General features: G+C 35.4%; 2 protein-coding genes across 6 annotated transcripts; one reads left to right on the top strand and one right to left on the bottom strand.

The window, feature by feature from the left end:
- Positions 1–3,714: 3,714 nt before the first annotated feature.
- LOC118060389 (sister chromatid cohesion protein SCC2) lies at positions 3,715–18,298 on the top strand. Of its 4 annotated transcripts, XR_012168525.1 has the most exons (29): positions 3,716–4,331; positions 4,623–4,732; positions 6,204–6,331; positions 6,406–6,499; positions 6,584–6,840; positions 7,671–7,778; positions 7,952–8,063; positions 8,314–8,410; positions 8,508–8,694; positions 8,839–9,270; positions 9,349–9,881; positions 9,959–10,169; positions 10,250–10,300; positions 10,418–10,576; positions 10,662–10,829; positions 11,282–11,581; positions 11,662–11,814; positions 13,004–13,173; positions 13,712–13,820; positions 14,861–15,022; positions 15,111–15,215; positions 15,288–15,518; positions 15,858–15,991; positions 16,065–16,358; positions 16,437–16,857; positions 17,268–17,360; positions 17,462–17,587; positions 17,689–18,049; positions 18,129–18,298. XR_012168525.1 is itself a non-coding variant. In XM_035073613.2 (28 exons), exons 1-28 carry the CDS (start codon positions 4,069–4,071, stop codon positions 17,899–17,901), a joined length of 5,415 nt encoding a protein of 1,804 aa, XP_034929504.1. In that variant the 5' UTR covers positions 3,715–4,068; the 3' UTR covers positions 17,902–18,298. The 4 variants fall into 4 exon arrangements, 3 of the variants coding, with proteins under 3 accessions (XP_034929504.1, XP_034929503.1, XP_034929505.1); XM_035073613.2 differs by having other exon boundaries at positions 3,715–4,331; positions 4,623–4,718; positions 6,196–6,331; positions 17,689–18,298; XM_035073612.2 differs by having other exon boundaries at positions 17,689–18,298.
- Positions 18,299–18,558: 260 nt separating this feature from the next.
- On the bottom strand, positions 18,559–21,103 carry LOC118060391 (biotin carboxyl carrier protein of acetyl-CoA carboxylase 2, chloroplastic). Of its 2 annotated transcripts, XR_004689450.2 has the most exons (8): positions 20,619–21,103; positions 20,080–20,133; positions 19,843–19,994; positions 19,413–19,734; positions 19,218–19,289; positions 19,001–19,066; positions 18,842–18,918; positions 18,559–18,752 (listed from the first exon to the last, which is right to left on the bottom strand). XR_004689450.2 is itself a non-coding variant. In XM_035073615.2 (7 exons), the coding sequence occupies exons 1-7, from the start codon at positions 20,781–20,783 to the stop codon at positions 18,895–18,897; spliced, it is 855 nt and encodes a 284-aa protein (XP_034929506.1). In that variant the 5' UTR covers positions 20,784–21,102; the 3' UTR covers positions 18,559–18,894. The 2 variants fall into 2 exon arrangements, 1 of the variants encoding a protein (XP_034929506.1); XM_035073615.2 differs by having other exon boundaries at positions 18,559–18,918; positions 20,619–21,102.

Raw genomic sequence — 21,103 nt, 5'->3', positions numbered from 1 at the left:
TTTTATTATTATTTTAACCTTCAATAATATATTCATTGGAAGTAGAGCTTTGGGATTCTTTTTTAATTTTTTTTTATAAATTAATTATGATCTCAAAACTTATGCTACGTATTTAATAAGTTAATTTAAATTGATTCGAGCTGTTTATTTTGATAAGCTTTTTCTATATAATTATTTTTTGCTTTCATCCTTTAATATGAGTTTCTTTATAGAATTATGCTTCATGATTTTTTTTTTATTTTCTCTTTGTTATGTTATATACCGGTCCCATGGAATTTATTTATTTTTTATTATTATTTCAACTTTCAAAATTAGATTTATCGGAAGTTGGATTTTGTAATTTTTTTCAAATTTTTTTCTATAAATTAATTCGATCTTATGACCTGGGTTGTGTGTTTAACATATTAACCAAGATTGACTCAGGTTATTTTTTTCAGCAAAGAGAAAGAAAGCCCTTTGTTAACTATAATTTCGACCACCAAACAAGTTAAAATTGGTATTAACAAGTTACACTAGGTGATGCAAGTCTTATGGTAGTTGTTTTAAGTTTCAATGTAGCTTCAAAAACTATATACAAGTCAAGATGAAAAAATTTTTGATTTGATTTTGTGGTTTGGAACCATTTTTTGGGTTTATTAGGTTGATATGTAAGTTTTGTTGGTGTTTAAGGGTGCCTATACATTGTGTTTTATGCTTGAAATGAGTTAAAAAAACAAGTTTTTTAGGTAAAAAATCCGTAGGCATGATTTTTCAACCATTATAGTAGTGCTTAAAAACTAGGTTGGTAGATGACAAGTCATTTGCAACAGTAAGTGACGTGTTGGCAACTTTTTTTCTTCAAAATTGTCCATTTTTTTTTTAAAAAAAAATAAAAAATAACAGGCTCAGGTGCGAGCCTGGGCTTTCCTGTCTTGATTTTTTTTTTCTTTTAATTAATACTTTTTTTTATTTTTTTTAACTATTTCTCAAGTTAGCTTTTTAATTAATACCTCTTATATTTCATTTTTGGGGGCTTATTTAGCTTTTTTTCAATAGCAATTATTTTTAATTATATTGGGTGTCTTTATTTTTTCATGAAATTAATATGATTCATGTATAATTATTTTTATATTTAATATTCATTAAATTTTTGTTAAAAATTAAAAACGCCTACTTTTTATGATATTTTTAATATATGCAACTTTATATAATATTTTTTCTTTTATTTAATTCAATAAATTTTATTTATTTCTCGATTTCTATTACAAATTGATTTTAATAAACAAATTCATTAAACATAACCGGATAAATGACTTGAGTTGCACTATTAAATATATTGATATATATATATATATATATATATATATATATATATAATATATCTCAATTTTTACAGTTTCATTTTTATTTATCATCAATTTTTATTATTATTAAATTATCTCGGTCCTATGATTTAAGACGTACAACATACATGTAATCTTGTCATATTTTATGTCCAGGTAATATATTTCACCTGTTAATCTAGCTTTGCTCAAAACAATATTGTTTTTTTTTTTTTGTTACCTCATTATTATTTTTATTATATTTTCAAATTAATCAAAATTTAATTTGATTATCAAATTTATTAAATCTTTTTAAAAGTATAATTATCTCCTTTTTTTTTTTGAGTAAATAAAAAATCAATCTAGCTTGTGACATCGCGCAGACCTCCTATATAATATAAACTAAAACGAAACTTTATAAAGGCCTCATTACTTTATCAAAACTTTTGCAACCAATTGAACTATCTCATTACACTGTTATTGTTTTTTTTATTGATTGCACATTTGACTATGACATTAATTACATCATACTAAACAAGTTGGTGAAGACAAAACTTTTATGCGAGCATTTCAGTCTCTCTATTTACTTCTTCTTTAATTTTTCTTTTTGTATTTTTTTCAAACCAATTTCATAAGACAAAAGATGAGAGTTCAAATTTTTGGAGTTAGGGATTTGAGTTTAGTTGTTAGAATAGGTAAGTTGGGATTCCATGAGACAAAAGAATTTATGTTCATAATCTTTATAGAGTCATCACTAATCTAAAATATGGGTAATCATTTTTTGTTTAGTTTTTATAAAAAGAAAAACCGAAATAATTTTTTTTTTTTTAAAATAAAAAACTAAACCGAAATCCGGTTCAAACTTACTAGTTTTATTTTTTAGGACAAAAACCAGTTCAAATCAGTTTGGCTTGGTTTTGGCTCAGTTTTTTTTCCGGTTTGGTGATTTTTTTTTTTTTTTTTAACGGTTCGGTTTGATTTTTTTGGTTTTAGGCTTATAAAACTGAAACCAAACCGATTGGTTTTTTTTTTTAAATTTTAATCGGTTTAATAAGTTTTTTTCACGTTTGTTTTTTTCCGGTTATTTTTTTTTTCCGGTTTTCTTAGTTTAATTGGTTTTTTTAGTTTTTTTACTCATCCTAATCCAAAAACCATTAAATAAAATCTCCTAGTAAATATAAATAGATAATATTATGTTTTTCAAAAGTAGGTCTAACATTTGTAATGTTAGTTAAAGCTCACTTGTTTATTAATACATTTTGCAGCTTGGTTGCCCATTGAATTAAAAAAATAAGGAGCAATATTCAATCTCATGTGAGATCTAACATTGTAGTTTTTAACTATAATTTAAAACTTTAGAAGTGACAAGAGTATTTTCGCATAGTTTTATTGATTTTAATCCATTTGGTGTGACATAAAATAAAATAAAATATTTTTTAGCGATACATTAATCAATCGATGGGTGGGATAATTGATTTAAGATACCTTTTACAATATTAATTAAAAAGGTGTTTGAGAGTATGATAATGATTGTTTTTTAAAGTGCTTTTTTGTTTGGAAATAAAATAATATTTTTAAAAAAATTATTTTTGATATCAACACATCAAAATGATCTGAAAAACACTAAGAAAAAAATAATTCAAAGCAAAGAAAAAAATAAATTTAATTTTTTTCAAAAAACACTTTTAAAACACAAAAACAAACATTTAATTATAACATTGTTGTTTGAATTATTTATTTGACAACACAAAAATCAAGTTTGAAGATGTGTCCTGACAACTCGAGGGTGGTTTGAAAAGATGTTTTAAAAAAATGTTTTTTTTATTTAAAATGATTTTTTTATATTTTTTGATCTTTTTAATGTGCTAAGATTAAAAATAATTTTAAAAAATAAAAAATAATATTATTTCTTGATGTATTTCTAAGCAAAAAAATATTTTGAAAAGTAATTACTACCACACTTCTCAAACAAGCTTTTAAATGCAAGGTATAAGAAAGATTTATGTGGTGTTTGAGAGTGTGGTAAATGGTAATTGTTAATTTTTAAAGTATTTTTTGTTTAAAAATATGTTAATTTTTTTAAATAAAAAATAAAAAAATATTTAAAACTAAAAAGATTTTTAAAATATGCAGTTCTACTGCAATCCCAGATACCTTCTCATCCAATTTCATTAACCCAAAGCTCCAAATTCAAAAAAAAAAATTCCCTCTTTTTTGTCTTTTTGAAAACTAATTTCCATGACTCAAGTTTCCAAACACCAAACTTCCTCGACAAGCTAGCTGCGAAACGCACAAATCCAAAACAGAAATCAAAATAAAAAAGGCAATTTAGTAATTCCAATAATAATTGAGTCCCTTTCAATTTCGTAACAAAACCACCTCCCCAACCTCCATAACAAGAGAGAAGGAAGAAACCGTCAACCAAGGGTGTTTCAGTAAGTTTATCGACTCATCCCAATTTTCTTCTCCTTTAAAACCAAAAAAAAAAATCCACATTTTTATCCCCAAAAAATCCCCAAAAATAAAATCACTTTCCCCGCCAACTGTGATTTTGCTTCTCTCATTCTCTTCCCCTAATCTCTCTCTCTCTCGGTCTCAACAAATAGACTCGCTGAGTCTACTGAAAACCCTAATTATTCACTAATTACCCCTGCACTTCCACATTATTACACTATTACCACTCCAACTTATTATCCCTTCCCCCTCCCTTACTTCTTCCCTTGATGCTTTTAGTTAGTCAATTCAGAACTCACCGGTTAATTAATCGATGAGCAATTCAAATTCAAATCCAAGCGGTTCGGGTTCGGTTCCTAGAGGAATCGGCCTGTCCAACAGCATACACTCTGAAGTAGCGCCGTGTTTGCCTTTGCCTTCGCTTCCTGTTTTCTGTGGCGCTTCGGATCCGGAGCTCCGGTTGTTCGACGGAGCTAGTGCTAGAAATAGTAATTTCTGGTTTTTGAATCGAAATGAAATTCTGTCTCAGTCTCCCAGAATCGCTGATCTGCTTCGTCAAACCGACGTATCCTACCTGTAAGCCTTCCTTTTTCTATAATAATTCATTTATTTTTACTGATTATTTGTTATTTTTGAAATTCGAGTGATAAATGTAATTTTTTTGTGTAGCAAACTTTAATTCATGCTTGAACTGAATAAGTAAATATTTTACTTTACACCTAGTTTCTTTTCAAAACCTTAATTTGTGTTACTTCCGTAGTTTCTCGATTAATTAACGTGATTGTCCAGAAAATCCATGATTTTAGTCAAGCTCATCTTTATTGTATCGGTGTTATGATTTTGCTAATGCCTGGTGTTGTTTTGCAGGACACTTAGAGATGCGAATAGGGAAACTGCGTCTGACAACGTGGAGCGGTTGGAACTTTATGAAGAGGTTCTTCGCTGCAATCCTGATGCATTTGAGTATGTTACTCATGGTAAACAAAGCACACGCGTTTTCTCTTTTCATATTGTTCTCTTTACTAGAAATGATTCTTTTAATGTATAGTTGAAGTGATAGATAATTTAATTGCTATAGATGAATGCAGGAAGTTTGCATAGCAGTTTTAGGCTTATGTTTATTAGATGGAGAGATGATTGTGAACTGTGGGAATCATTTGGATAAGGGTATAATTCAAAGCTTTTAGGAATATGTTTCCATATGAGGGTACTTTTTGAGGTATTCTTTATTCAATTTTCAATGCTATTAGTCTCAGAAAAGAAGAATAGCATGATTGCAATATGAGTGCCTGCATTTAATCTTTGTGTTTTTCATGTTGATTAGACTATTAGGTATGTTTGTAGAAAGTTTACTGACAAAGTCGTCTTTAGTTGATGAGATGTTAAGTTTAGGACATGTTAGACGAGCATATAAAATAGGGAATAATGTTCCATGGTTTCCCTAAGGTGATTTCTACGACACTTCTGTTTTGTTTGAGAGGGAGAATTAAGATGTTGATCAGATTTAGATAGATAAGAGATGGCTTGGAAGTGTTTAGATAGATAAGATAATTGCATTATATGGAGGTGAAATTATTGCTCTCAGTTTCGTTTAATAGCGTATGTGCTTCTCTGTTTTAATGATCTTGAGAGTGAACATTGAGGATGAGTGGGATAAGATACAGCAAGTTAATCCTATTGTTGCTAAATTTTAGAATTGACAGAGCATGGTGGCTTCCTTCTGTATCTAGTCCTATCATATCTTTCATAATTCATCAAATTGTCATTGGTTCTTCGTTTATTTATATGAGGATTGTTTCTTTGCATAGAATTCTTGTGAAGAAACCTGTCAGAAAATGGAAAGTGACTTCTTCCTTAGTGATTATCTTTAGACTTTATAGCTGAAACAGTTTGACCACAATACACAAATTTACCTACATTTAATATGTTTCTGGTTGGTCTCTGGCATTACTTTTGCCTTGGAGATGCCTGGATTGCTTCCTATACAACGCGGTACATAAAAATATAATATTCATGGATTTTGGTAAGTGGTTCATATATTTTATGATCCATGAAGCACTTACAATCATCTGCAAATATTCCTTTTGATGGAAATACTCTTTTGGATTTTTAATTAAAGCAAATGTGTTGTCACTAAAAGAATTGTAATTGTAAATAGAACTGAATCACACATAATGAGACAGGAATGGTGGTCCTCGTAACTGAATAAAAAAGATGTAGCGATCACCACTCGGGAGTAGAATATGTAGCTGGAAAGACATGAAGGTGGCTTCAGGGGCCATCATTTGACAGAACAATTCATAAATAGATAAATGTACCATCTTTAGGTGTTTTGCATGTTATATACTATTGTTTAAACTTGTTTTCGTTTAAAGCTTGCATTATTTCTTACATAACACTTAAGAGTTGCTGTGCTTGTGGGTTATTGCATTTGTTCAAGTTTCTCAGGTAAGGGGCAAATTTCTGGAAATGCAGCATTTGAAAGCAAGCGCATTGAGCTAAGTGTACCTGTTTCGTTTCAAGCACAAAGAGATTATGATGGATTTCAAAATCACCAACCGAAATACACCCCTAATGTATGCAAAATTTTGGATTTAGCTTTATGTGTTCGGGTTCAATATTTATTGGTAACTTAGGGGATAAACTGCAGGACATTGCCTCATCTCTGAGGAAACCAAAAGTCAAGAAAAAAGGCAGTGTTGACATTTCAGCAGTGATCCAGCCAGATCCTGCTGAGCTTCAAGGTAGAGCTACTGGTGATATTTTGAACTCTTATCTCTCTCATTTCTTATTCATTTTATGGTTTTTCCGTTGACATCTTTTTTCAGATGCAACAATTGGAAGCTTCTGTGATATGCTGGAAGACTTTTGTGGAAGAGCTGAAGTTCTTGGTGATGATCGGGAAGAAGCAGAGTGGTTATCGTTGCCCGCTGCTGACCTCAGAAAGCTTGTGAATGAAATAACATCGTTACGTGCAAAAAAGCTTTTAAATTTGATCCCCGTAGAAGTTCTTGTAAGACTCTTGAGGGTTCTGGACCACCAAATACATCGAGCTGAAGGCTTATCCATTGATGAATGTGAACATGTGAGTTTTTTTTTTTATTTGCATCTGAGTTCCTGTAGGCTTGTAGGATGTGGTGTCGCCCTAAATTTTACTATGGGACAGTTCACCTGTATTTTTTTTTTTTCCAAGTTTCACTTTTGGAACTTGATTCTTGTTAGCTAGCTAAGTTGTTGATTTACTTCCCTTTTGATGCAATTATCATAGCATTCTCTTTTTCTACACTTCTTAGGATGCCATTTACTGTTTGTTAGTAATAAGATCAGGAGATTATAAATTTATTATATTCATTCTCAGTGTTATCAACTCCTTTGCTAGCAGTCTTGTGAGCTAAACTGTTCACATTTATTGCATACCAGTCTGTTAAATCTATTGTGTCTTAGTGTAATTTTGACCTTTCTGAGTTGGTGGGAGCTCTTTAAGTGGAGTTTTGGGATATGTAACACTGAGTTCTTCGACAAGATCTTCAAGGATCAAGTCAATAATCTATATTGACAATGATGTGGTCCATGGTACAAATGATAGGCTAAATATATGATTGTGGAATTTGAATTTTATTCTGTTTCCTTTGATCTGATGTTGAAATGCTTAGTAAAAGTCCAAGGAAATTGATGGCTTGAACAGCCAGCTTGCTTAATTAGAACCATCAACTATGGCCCTTGGATTTAGAACTTTGATTTGTTTTTTTGGTCAAGAGTTTTCTGGATATCTCTATTGGTGTTTTGATTTTAGATATGGTTTGACCTTTTGTCCTCTAATAACTTTGATGTGTTCCCTTGTGGTTGATGCTTTCATTGTGTTGTTAGTATGATTTAGTTATTTTATTTGCTTTCCTGTTTTTGTTAATGCTGCAGTCAGATTCAGAAGTAGTCTCCTATGTCTTCTGTGCGCTGGAGTCTATTCATGCAGCTCTAGCTGTAATGGCGCATAATAACATGCCAAAGCAGCTGTATAAAGAAGAGGTGCTTCCTTTATTAATTTTGATCTATTAAAAATGTCTTTTAAATGTTCTCTTTCTGTAATGAAAAAAATAATAATCAAGCATTCTCCCTCTGCCGTGTATGTTTTTACATGTTTTTCTCAAGATTTGCATGATCTTAATTTATCAATATTGATTGTGGTGTTTCCATATCAGATTATTGAAAGAATTTTGGAGTTCTCTAAGCATCAAATAATGGATGTGATGTCTGCTTATGATCCATCATATCGTGCTTTGCATAGGCCTAGTGAAAATGGGGCACCTGAAGGTAGGCATTGTACCTTCATTCAGTTGTTTCTTTCCCTTCTGTTAACTTGCCATTCCCCAACAGGCTTTTCCTTTTCTCCTGAAAATTGCTAATGACTATGCATGTCATTTTGAAACAAGAAAAAAACATGGTTATGAAATTTTCAAATTGGTTTTCCTTAGCATAACTGGTCATTGTGTTCTTTTATTGGTTTTTAATTGAGTTCTTCTTGCATTGCTCAAAGCTGAAACCATCTACTATTTATTCTCAGGTTATGAAGACGAAGAGCCTGACCCTGACTATGGTTCAGCTAACAAGAAACGGCGAACTGTAAAGAGTGTAAGAGTGAAGAAGTCATCATCCAACAGGTGCGCTTATCAAAATTCTGTTTCCCTATTATTAAATTTTATGGAAAATTTAACAGTTTAGAATGTGAGGTTTCTCTTGATTGTTTACCCTTGACAGGGTCTCTGGTGCTGTGAATACTATACTACAAAAACTGTGCACAATACTCGGTTTGCTGAAGGATTTGTTCTTGATAGAGAGGTTATCTGATAGTTGCATTCTACAACTGGTGAGGACAAGCTTTACGACTTTTTTGGTGGACAATATCCAACTTTTGCAGATGAAGGCTATTGGGTTAATCTGTGGGGTAGAGCTCTTTACACTTTTCCTTTTTCTTGAGAGCTAATGCATGTGCATATGTACTTGCATGCATTCTTCTATACATGTAAATATACATATGCATCACATGGTTTTGTGGTCTCTTAGTGTATTTTTGTTTATTATGGTACAGATATTCTATTCATACATACAGCATCGTCCATACATCATAGATGAAATAGTTCAGCTACTCTGGAAGTTACCATCCTCAAAGCGAGCACTCAGAGCCTATCACCTGCCTGATGAAGAACAGAGGCAGATTCAGATGGTCACTGCTTTACTGATTCAGTTGGTTCAGAGCAGTGCAAACCTTCCTGATGCTTTGAGGCAAGCATCGAGTGGTAATTCCATCTTAGAAGTCTCTTTGGATGCTAGTTATCCTATCAAGTCCCACGAAGCAGCCACAGAGACCTGCTGTCTTTTCTGGACCCGAGTTCTCCAGCGCTTCACAACTGTCAAGAATCAAGATGCTTCTGAACTGAAAGTGATGATGGAGAATCTTGTTACAGATCTACTAACAACTCTCAATTTACCAGAATACCCTTCTTCATCTCCCATTCTGGAGGTGAGATAGATTTGAATCTAATTTTGCTTCCTCATGAAATCATCACGTGTTTTCATGCTAAGGGACTTCTGTTTGCAGGTTCTTTGTGTCTTACTACTTCAGAATGCTGGACTGAAATCCAAGGACGTCTCTGCACGTTCCATGGCCATTGATTTTCTGGGCACCATTGCAGCAAGGTTAAAGCAGGATGCACTTATTTGTAGTGGGAACAAATTTTGGATATTGCAGGAACTGAGTTGTGGGGATGATGTGGATCTGAGTTTCCCAAAAGATGCATGCTGTGTTTGCTTAGATGGAAGGGTGGAGAACAGGTTGTTTATGTGTCCGGGTTGTCACAGATTGTTTCATGCTGATTGCATGGGAGTGAAAAAACATGAAGCTCCTAATCGAAGCTGGCACTGTATGATTTGCCTCTGCAAGAATCAACTTCTTGTGTTACAATCTTACAGCGATTCACATTACAAGGATGAGGAGAAAAAGGATAATATCCAGTCAAAGAACAATTCGGATGCTTCAGATACAGTAACAAAAGCTGAAATTGTTCAACAAATGCTTTTAAATTACCTCCAAGATGTTGTATCTGCTGATGATGCATACCTCTTTGTTCGCTGGTTTGTACTCTATGATGCTGTTTCCTCTCCATTTAAATGTTTTACAGTTTTGTTTATTAGAGAACATGTCTGTGCAGGTTTTATCTGTGCTTGTGGTACAAGGATGACCCGAAATCTAAACAAAAGTTTATGTACCATCTCACTAGACTGAAATCAAACCTTATTGTGCGTGATTCTGGGACTGCATTTTCATTGTTGACGAGGGATTCTGTTAAGAAGATTGCTTTAGCATTGGGACAAAATAGTTCTTTTTGTAGAGGGTTCGATAAGATTCTTCATATGCTTTTGGTCAGTATAGCATCTCACTTCCTCTAGTTTCCATGCATGTGCAGAACATGTGTTGATGCTTACACATTTCTTGTTTCTAGGCAAGTTTGAGGGAGAATTCTCCTGTAATTAGGGCCAAGGCATTACGAGCAGTAAGTAGAAGAATTTATATTTTGATCTGCTTTGCCTTTGATTGTAAATTAAACACTTCTGTGGTTATGTTGATGTAATACAGTGGCCTTTCTTTTTATTTTGTTTCATGGGATCAGGTCAGTATTATTGTAGAAGCTGATCCTGATGTATTACGTGACAAGCGAGTACAATTGGCTGTTGAAGGAAGATTTTGTGATTCAGCAATATCTGTGAGAGAAGCTGCATTGGAACTTGTTGGTAGGCATATTGCTTCACACCCTGATGTCGGTCTGCAGGTATACGAAATCAAACTTTGCTAATTCTTTTTCTTTTTATTACATCTGCTTCTTCCCTCTCCAAGTCCATATTTTTGTGATGCAGTATTTTGAGAAGGTTGCTGAAAGGATAAAAGATACTGGAGTGAGTGTAAGAAAACGAGCTATCAAAATCATCAGAGACATGTGCATTTCAAATCCAAACTTCACTCAATTTACAACTGCATGTATTGAGATCATATCCCGTGTCAGTGATGACGAATCCAGTATTCAGGTAGTTTAAAGCAAAACAGAATGAGTTCGTATATCATTTCAGGCAATTAGGCTACTGACTATAATTGTCTACCAGTTGCTCATCTTTTTCATGTTACCATATGTGATTATGCCATGTACAATTTGGTTAGACCACAATGTTCATTCTTTTGAAGTGTAACTGCCATTATTGACCACTGTTTTCCCTCACAACTGGACGAATGCGTTGCAAAAATCTTGAATATGGTGATCTTCTGGTTTACCACTCTAGCATCCAAAAATAATAAAAATGTTTCCTTCTAAGGAATCTGGCTTTCAGCAAATTACAATGGTATAAAAACTCTTTTCTACTTTCTTTTATATAATACATCTGTCAGGGTAGCAGAAAACATAGCCAGAAAAGCTACTTAACAGCAGATAAAAATGTGTTTCCCCTATGCTATTTCCCTGTATTCATGCTTCTGTTATGTACAGGATCTTGTCTGCAAAACATTTTATGAGTTTTGGTTCGAGGAACCTTCTGGATCGCGAACACAATTTTTTGGAGATGGCAGTTCTGTGCCACTGGAGGTGGCTAAGAAGACTGAGCAAATTGTTGAGATGTTGAGGAGGATGCCAAGTCATCAGCTTCTTGTCACAGTCATCAAGCGCAATCTAGCCCTTGACTTTTTCCCTCAATCAGCTAAAGCTGTTGGGATCAACCCCGTGTCACTTGCATCAGTGCGCAAGCGCTGTGAGTTGATGTGCAAGTGCTTACTGGAAAGAATACTGCAGGTATTTCTGTTTTTATTTTATTTTTTATGCATTTGATTGTTTGGTTGCAAAGGACATGATAAGAAATTTTTTCTTGGCAGGTAGAGGAAATGAATAGTGATGAAGTGGAGCTCTGCACACTTCCTTATGTGCTTGCATTGCATGCATTTTGTGTTGTTGATCCAACGCTTTGTGCACCTGCTTCTGATCCCTCCCAGTTCGTTGTTACTCTACAGCCATATCTCAAGAGTCAGGTTATCTAATTTTTTTTTTTGACAATGTTCTGTCAATCTGGTGGCATAATTTTGGTAGTTTTGGTTATTATCTCCACACATATGGTATTAGATCTTGTTGCTTGACTGTCAAGCATGGGTAATGATTGAATTTAGGAATCCAACATCCACAAATTGGATTTGAACCCATATCAAGCTTTGGGAATCAAATGGAATCACAATCTGCAGTAGTCTGAAGAACTGTATTTTATCAGCCTTCCCTTTCATCTTTTCTATTATGCTTAGGGATGAATTTGAACTCTACTGGCTGTATTTTGCGGTAAATGGTTGATCTTTATGGTGAATTTTAGCACTGATTAGGTGGACATGCATTTACAATTCAAAATTTTTGGTAGTTTCCCCCAAAATTGAGTTACAGGTGGGTTCTTTGTTTCTAGTCTTTGGGCATCATTAATCATATATAACTCAAGTCTATATTTTCACATTCCTGTAAAAACAAGTTTGAACAATTGAGTTAATTTTATAGACGGGGAAGGGGTTTTGTTTAGTAGCAACGCAGAGGAATTGTTGGGTTATGTGTACAAGCTGCTAAAAGGGGTGCCATTCTTTGGGGTGATAATCAAAATCCTAGGCTTGCAATTTCTGATGTTCTAAGTTTGACTTTTGAGAGCAGCCATGTCATGGAAAAAAATGTTTAAGCTTCTGACCTCTAGATTTGTATCTCAGAACATTGCTCAGTGGATATAGCCTTTTTATGCAGAATTGACATATACCAGGTCTAAACTTGTATGCCTGTTGAGAGATTTTTTCTTTTAACCTGTACCTGTTCATCTTTGAGTCAAGTGGAATGTGCTTAGCATTTCTTTCTCCTTGGAAACTGCATGAACAACCGACTTCCATGTAACTTAGCATTGTTTAGATGCAATTTTTTTCTTTAATATTCCCCCCTTACAGTGCACATTCTTCTCCTAAATTTTTCTTTTGAATTCAGTTTACAGAGGGAAAAATCTTCAATACTCCTTTGTACATACATCTTCTGTTCAGTTTTCAGTAATTTGTCACAAATACTGAAATCTTAGTAGATGTACCAGTGCAGTGATTGTATCAGAGATTTTTTCGAGTATACTGATATAAGAAAGAGAGAAATTTGCAGTTGTATCTTTGCTCTCAGACAGATGACACAGTTTAACTAGCTTTTACTTGTGCCCAGGTTGATAACCGAGCTATTGCACAATTATTGGAGAGTATAATCTTTATAATTGATTCTGTTCTTCCCTTAATCCGAAAGCTGCCTCAAAGTGTTGTTGAAGAACTAGAGCAAGATCTGAAGCAAATGATTGTTCGACATTCGTTTTTGACAGTGGTCCATGCTTGCATCAAGTAATTTCAATGTTTCCTCTCTTGCTTCTCTTCTAGGTCATCTTGCAACATTTATTTTTTAATGTGCTTGTTCATCTTGTGTCAAGTAAATCAGTAAATTTCTTTTCTTGCTTCTCTTTTAGGTCATGCTGCAATATTTAGTATATAAAGTTCTTGTGCTTCCGATAAGTATGACCCTGCTTTAGTGTTTTATCTCACACTCATTATTTTGTGATTGCTGCAGCAAGGAATGGTTTGTAAATAAGATCTTGACTTGTATTACTGTGCAGTCTATTCCTCTATGCACTTATAGATGTATTATGCTATTACTTAAACATGCATGTTCATCTTCAACCCTTTTTTCTTTTTGGTTTTTTTTACTCCCATGAGGACTATACTCGAATCAATTCTGCCATGTTTTATAAAACAAAAAGGTTCCTTAGTCTTCATTGATCTAAATTTGGGACATCTATGCATTTATGTTCCATCTATTTTCTGGATAAAACTAATTTCTCTCTTTCAAATTTCTACTCGTGCTGACTGTCTCTCATCATCACAGGTGTCTTTGTTCTTTGAGTAAAGTAGCAGCAAAGGGTGCTAGTGTAGTTGAGTATCTTATTCAGGTTTTTTTCAAACGTTTGGATGCTCAAGGAATCGATAACAAGCAGGTTGGTAGCTACAATTAAGGTTAATTATCTTCATCCCTGTTTGATTGGTTGGTCTTTATTTTCATATTCTATGGCTGCAACTTTACAATTGATCTGACACGAGAAGCTAATATGTATTTTGTTTTGCAAATTATTTTTTCAAGCTGTACTTTGAACTTTAGGATTTGCGGATGGTATCCATGGGGAGGGTATTCCATTTTTCTTCCTATGGAACTTAGGTTTTAAGGAAAAGAATAGTATGGCCTACCGTATTATACTCCTGACTATCACCTTCTATTCAAATAACTTTTTTGTAGATTATGAAACAAACAAGTTCCTAAAATTAGTAGTATGAAACATAGTTTTCTCTTCTGTGTACAAAGAGCTCTGCCAGAATAAAGTGGAAATGTGAATGAATCCAAAAGTTTTGCAGTGGTCTAAGAGGAGAATTTAGTTTGCCTTGCTTATTTGATTGGATTTCAGCTTTATATTGCTGATATTTTTGTGAGCCTTGGTGGATTTTAATCATCTAGTATTGCATTAAAGTCTGTTACGTGATGCTACATATAATATGTGCAGTATAATGCTGGATGCATATGTGGCATTTATCAGGTGACTCAAATGAGACGATGCTCTGGTTATTATGGGGATTTGGGGTCTAGGACTGAAGGATACTGAGATTAGTCACCTTTTTTATGTGCTTGTTGTGTGAGCTTTTGTTAATCCTTGTTCAGTAATTGGCACTGGGCTGTTTCCCTGTTTGTATTTTGCAGTTATACGTGTATAGGAGATGCTTTGCTTGTCAGATTTAGTATAATAAATCAGAAAGGATGAACGACTTCTGCACTTGCATCTAGATTCTAATGAAAGTTCTTTAACTGTATGAAGAGAATTGCCCTGTACATATCTGTTGCATATTCCACTGGCTATAAATGTTGTTGTAATTGAGCCCATCTCATGTTCTGGGTGTATATTTTTTTTCTTCATGAAATGGTATTTAAAAAATAGAAAATATATGGAACTGGAATATAAAGTAGATGCTAACTCCATGCCAATCACAGCTAGCAGGCCGCTCTTTGTTCTGTCTTGGATTGCTTATTCGCTATGGAAACTCTTTGCTGAGTATCTCCAACAACAAAAATATTGATGTTGCGAGCAGTCTCAGTTTGTTTAAAAAGCATCTCCTTATGGAGGATTTCGGTATAAAAGTCAGGTCTTTGCAGGTGTGTATGCTATCCTCCTCTCTTCTTAATTTATCTAAGGCCCGCTTTGATATTAATGTTTAATGATCTAATTTTGTAATTGTTTCAGGCATTAGGATTTGTTCTTATTGCTAGGCCTGAGTTTATGCTGGAAAAGGACATTGGGAAAATATTGGAGGCAACTTTATCTTCTGGTTCTCATGTTCGTCTTAAGGTACTAAAGTGCTAGCCTCTTTTTTTATCTTTCCATTTTTTTCGTTGTGTACTGAATCATTCATTCCACCAGATGCAAGCTTTGCAAAATATGCATGAATATCTTCTGGATGCTGAAAGCCAAATGGACACAGATAAGACTAATAGTGTAGCTCATCATCCTGTAGAAGGGAGCAACAGTGTACCTGTTGCTGCTGGTGCAGGTGATACTAACATCTGTGGTGGTATAGTCCAGCTGTATTGGGATCATATTTTGGGAACGTGCTTGGACTTCAATGAACAAGTTCGCCAGACTGCCCTTAAGGTGAGAACCTAGACTGGGTATTCTTGTCACTTTATGTGTGAAAGCTTTTGTTAAGGATGCATATCCCTGCAACATTTGTAAAAAGTAAAATGGACTTGAGAAAGTTCATTTTCTAAGAAAATTTGGAAACTAATTCGCATAAGCATAAATAATTGTTCACTATTTACAAGTCCAACATCAAATATATATTGCCAGAAAAGTTGAAGTGTTGACCCTGATTCATAACACTAGATGGAAAATTTCTTGGTCTAACCACTCACATGCACCTGATTGTGAGTGAAATTTAGAGTTATTGCTGCATGCTTGAGTTTTATATCTCTTGATTTGCTATCTATGCAGATTGTGGAAGTAGTACTACGCCAGGGTCTGGTCCATCCTATAACCTGTGTTCCATATCTAATAGCATTGGAAACGGATCCTCAAGAGTTAAACTCAAAGTTAGCCCACCATTTGCTGATGAATATGAATGAGAAGTATGTTTCTTGAAACAAATTTGTTTTTTCTTTCCCTTTTTCTGGTTATGCAACTGACCAAAAATAATTTCAGGTATCCTGCTTTTTTTGAAAGCCGATTGGGTGATGGCCTTCAGCTTTCATTTATATTCATGAAATCTATTGTTAATATTTCTCCTGAAATTCCAAACCAAAAACTCCAATCTAAGACTGCTGGAAATCTCAAGGGAAAACCTGAAGGTGGCTCCCTATATCAAGCAAGGCTTGGGGTTTCTCGGATATACAAGCTTATTCGCGGAAACCGAGTTTCAAGGAACAAATTTATGTCCTCAATTGTGCGAAAATTTGACAATCCAAGCCGGAGTGATTCAGTGATTCCTTTTTTAGTGTGAGTTGTCTGTAATGCTGATCATAGATTTCTTTTGAATTTGATATGATATTTTAGAAGTTGTCTTCTTTTTAACAGGTACTGCACGGAAATGCTTGCTTTGCTGCCATTTACCTTACCTGATGAACCTCTGTATTTGATTTATGTTATAAATCGAGTTATTCAAGTAAGAGCAGGGGCACTTGAAGCAAATATGAAGGGACTAATCTTGCATTTTTCCCAAAGAAATGCTCGAATGGTTAATGAAAATGGGTTCATTCAAAGGGAACTCGCGGAGCCCGTTTCCCATCACATGGACATGAATGGTATAATTCAACCAAAGCCAGATGGTCAGCCTGATCACAGTCCTTTGAGATCATTTGATCTGAACGGAACAGTTCAAGAACAGCCTGCTGATCATGCAGTTCTAAACTCTAGTGTCTCAAGATATCCAAAGATGGAGCGTGTGAGCTCTGGTGAGTCCGTAGGCATCTCCAAAGATGATGTGGAGAAAATTCAGGTACTTCTGAAAGCACTTGAAGTCATGCAGAATTTTTTTTTTTTTTTTTTCCTGGAAGTTGAATTATATCTTGTCTTGAGATGGAAGAATAGAGGGTCTTATTCTTTGGAAGAATAGATCAATGGAGGGCTGTGTCTTGCTGCCTTTTCTTTTTGGGTTTTTGTCCTCTCCAAGTGTTCAGTGTTTGGGAGTGATGGTATGCCATGAGCTTTTAGAGGGCACCACTATGACTTATGCAGGATTGTGGAATAGCATATGCCAATTTATTAATGCTATGCTGTTCATGTCTCTGAGTGCATTTGCTTTTGAACAAATACAAGATGAGAATTCTTTATGCACGCACATGAGAATCCTTTACCTCACAAACCCAGTACTGCTTCTCATTCCTCTTTCTGTGGGTCGTTACACAGGTTGACTGCCTCGCAGCAACTGCTTTGGAGCTTCTTTTGAAGCTCAAGAGACACCTGAAAATTGTGTATGGCCTTAATGATGCCCGGTGCCAGGTAAAAACTGTTTAGATTTGGTTTCTCTCATTACTTTGCTTTACAATACCGTGCATGTGCCTAAATTGTCCGCAACTAATTTTACATGTCATAACTGCCAGGCTTTTTCTCCCACTGAACCCCCAAAGCCAGGAGAGGCTTTCTCAAGGCAGAACATTCCTTTTGACATGAGTCAAACAGGCACCAGTTTGCCGTCCACCTATCAAGATTTGGTTCAGAGATATCAGGTAGCTTGACCGTCAATGAGAAGGTCTCATAGAACTGGAATGGGGACAGAGTTTGGTTCAACTTCTGAACTTGCGTGTCTAAATGGTTTGTTATTGCACAGGAATTCAAGGGAGCCTTGAAGGAGGATACTGTCGATTACTCAACGTACACAGCAAATATCAAGAGGAAACGACCTGCCCCAAGAAAGGTGAAATCTGGACGTGTGATGGGAGACGATGAAGACGATGAAGAAGATGAAGACTGGGCGTCCGGGGGTCGGAGGCTGGGCAGTGGCAGGAAAGGCAACAGCAGTAGAAGTAGGCACCGGCAATAGTTCTGTGAATATGAAACAGGGTAGGCTAACGAATGTATATTATGTAGGAGAAAAGGAAATAGCAATAGGATAGAATGACAGCAAAAGAATAGAATTCTGGAAACAGAAGAAAGCAAGCATGAAGGGTCTTCATGCGAGGACTCTGGCAGTGAGGCACTTCTCCTCTAGCTATCTCCATTTTGTAATTTGATTGCCAATTGACACACAACTTCATTCGTTGCTTTCAGTGAAATTCAAGAATCCTGCATTGGTTTCCCAGAAATCGTGGGCTGTTTTAACTCTTTGAAGAAACTTGTTCTTTTCAAGTATGAGAAATCGAGAGCAAAACATCAGCAAGATAGAAAGTGTACATCCATTTTTCGGACTTCATGTAATGAAATCATTTTATTTCCTCCTAGCTCGCCTCAAGGAATTATTTTATTTTATTTTATTTTACACACACACACACACTACGTCGTTTTATCTCTTAAAAAACTTTTGTGTCCGCACAAAATCTCGTTGCTCTCTCTACCCTCCCTCCTGTGTGCTGAAATTGTTAGGTCAGAGGAGTTGAGCGTCCTTGATGTTTTCCACTTGTTAGGGATGGGAAGATGAACATGTAAACAAGAGGAATTGCATTTTTTTTTTCCAATGCATTCCACGTTTAGGTGGAAATGGTTCAACCAACCAATTCTTGAATTAAGAATGCACAACAGCTTCTTACAAGTTCAACCCTAAGAATAAAAATTACAGGTTTCCAATTGATGCTTCTGAATTCTATTTTTCGAACATTGCCCAATCCCTTACATATCGTATCGCCAGAGGCTTTTTTCACACTCCAAATACAAAACTAGAGTACAAACTCGACTTTCCTGAACCAAGATGAGACCATTATTTCTATAAAATTACAGAGAAACAAGGAAAAAAAAGAAGAGACTGGATATTGAAAGTTGAGAGTTACTTCTCCGAAAACAGTAGCGGCTACAAAGTTTGAAGGAAGCTCCTTGCAAGTCATCATGGTACAATGACAAAAAGAGGCTGCATGGAAGAAACAAAGGGTTTCGAATGATGTAAGATTCTCCACTAAGTAGGAAGATAGAGATGAGGGGAGAGAGATTACCGAGTCCACACTAACTGGTTTCCCATCCTCTGCCACGATCTCGGTTATGGTTCCAGATTGATCAGCCTACAGAACCACAAAACAAAATAAGAAGCAAAATTAAATGATAGATTTCAGGCATCCAAAGAATCACTCAATTCTTCAAACAAAAGATCTGTAAATGAGAGAGTACTAAAACTAATAAGCTCAAGAGACGTGGAATAAGAAGAGGAGTTACTTCGATTTCATTCATTAGCTTCATGGCTTCGATGATGCAAATGACTTGACCTTTCTGCACTTTATCCCCCGCCTGTAAAGTGAAAATACATGGAGATGGGGAAAGAGTTCACATATGCACTTGGGAAATCTTGCAAGGTTTGCCTCTTGGAATGCCGGCTCTTAAATGGCACGGTCACTAGCCACAAACACTTACCTTCACAAATGGGGGTTCACCTGGAGCTGGACTCCGATAAAAGGTTCCAGCCATGGGGCATTTCAGTGGCGGATGAGATGACGAGCTTGCCTTTGCAGGAGAAGGCAGGGCAGGAGCAGGGGACGGTGGGGGAATAGCAGCAGCTGGGGCAGGAGCAGCTGCTGGTAGTGGAGCAGGAAACGTTGCATGTGGGTAAGGAGGCTGCATTGCAAGAATAGCAGCTGCTGGTGCTGATTGCTGCAAAGCCTCCTTTTTCCTTATTACAAGCTCACAATCTGATTGTTTCAGTTGCAGCTCGGTGATATCTCTTGAATCCACAAGTCTGCTCATGAAGACATTATCAATTCAAACAATGAGATAGATGTGCGGCCAAGCACATAACAACAAGTGACATATACATACTTAGACATTACAAAATTATTTGACTCACTTGACAAGTTCTGATACTTGTGTCATAAATGCTGAGATAGATGACACGTCAGGAATTTTGCTTTCTGTGGGTTCATCCTCTCCCTCTGACGATGCAACTTTGGGTTCAGTGTCCACCACCACCGCCGAATTTGAAGATTTCTTGGCAATAGCCTTGGAATAAGAAGTGGGTTTTGTAAATAGCTAATGATGCTACCTCCTATAAACATACAATTTTAACTTCTCGTGTACAACTTACCTCATTAAGCTGTGCCTGCACCTTCACAACAGCTTGCTGTTTCCTATTAGACCACTGCACATGATAACCAAAAATCCTTAAACTTTCAACAACAAGAAGAACATTTTTGTGAAGACATTGGTCTCCCACAACTCCAACAGATGCATTTTAGTCTTCATATAACATAATAGTCATATCACATCAATGAAAATCCAATCATGACAAGTTAAGAATTGACAACATTAATGTTAAAACATGAAAAGCGAAGCTCAATCCATGGTGATAGAATCAGACAGTAGTCATTCACTATCTATCATGATTAATTGAAAATAGACAACCTTCCTTAAAAATACGTTAACCCCAAAACAAGTTGTTAAGGCCACATTTAATTTTCACTGCATCAATATAAAACATCAAAGATTCATGCTTAGCACGCACACAAAGATAAAGAAAAGAAATGAGACAGCGAATAATTCATGTCTTAGTCAAGAACTTTATAATGGGAAACCAAATGATGAAGATATAGAGAGAACCACCAAATTACTACAAGATGAACTGACCTCAAAACCAGACACTGTGGATCCGAAAGAGAGAGACGGGTTCTGATTGGAATTGGGAGGTCGAGGAAAAGAGATCCTATGCTTTGGTAGTGGATTTTGAGCGTTGGATCCCGCACCAGCAGCAACCAAGACAGTCTTGGGGCATGGAACAGAGATAGAAGCCATGCTCTCTCTTCTCAGAGCAAAACCCAAGAAAGAATGATGTCCTAAGTTTTTGAGTTTTGAATTCTATTGACAGAAAGGTTGAAGAAGTGTGGCGGGTTGGTGGAGTTTTGTAGAGAAATGTGGCGATGGGATCAAAGGAAGTGTGTGTGAGTGTTGTGGGAAATCTGAGAAACCAAAATAGAGAAAAGCTTAAACGCAATATATGTGTTTCGATACTTCCAAGAGGAGGGGGGAAACGTACACGGTTTTAGGTTTTAACTAACCCAACGGCACTTGAAGTCTTGGAGGCCGAAGCCTCACACGTTCCCTACGTACACATT

The sequence above is a fragment of the Populus alba genome, chromosome 17 (assembly GCF_005239225.2).
Source record: "Populus alba chromosome 17, ASM523922v2, whole genome shotgun sequence".
NCBI lineage: Eukaryota > Viridiplantae > Streptophyta > Magnoliopsida > Malpighiales > Salicaceae > Populus > Populus alba.
Note: the sequence above shows the minus strand (reverse complement) of the source record. Positions and strands in the feature narration are given on the sequence as shown.

Excerpts from the sequence above, each read along its gene's own strand:
- LOC118060389 (XM_035073612.2), top strand. The coding sequence starts at position 4,069 with ATGAGCAATTCAAATTCAAATCCAAGCGGTTCGGGTTCGGTTCCTAGA. Across the intron at positions 10,577-10,661 it reads ACCCTGATGTCGGTCTGCAG|TATTTTGAGAAGGTTGCTGA; the intron begins GTATACGAAATC and ends TTTGTGATGCAG. Across the intron at positions 15,992-16,064 it reads CTGATGAATATGAATGAGAA|GTATCCTGCTTTTTTTGAAA; the intron begins GTATGTTTCTTG and ends AAATAATTTCAG.
- LOC118060391 (XM_035073615.2), bottom strand. The coding sequence starts at position 20,783 with ATGGCTTCTATCTCTGTTCCATGCCCCAAGACTGTCTTGGTTGCTGCT. Across the intron at positions 19,290-19,412 it reads GTGAACCCCCATTTGTGAAG|GCGGGGGATAAAGTGCAGAA; the intron begins GTAAGTGTTTGT and ends TTCACTTTACAG. Across the intron at positions 19,067-19,217 it reads AGCTAATGAATGAAATCGAA|GCTGATCAATCTGGAACCAT; the intron begins GTAACTCCTCTT and ends GTGGTTCTGTAG.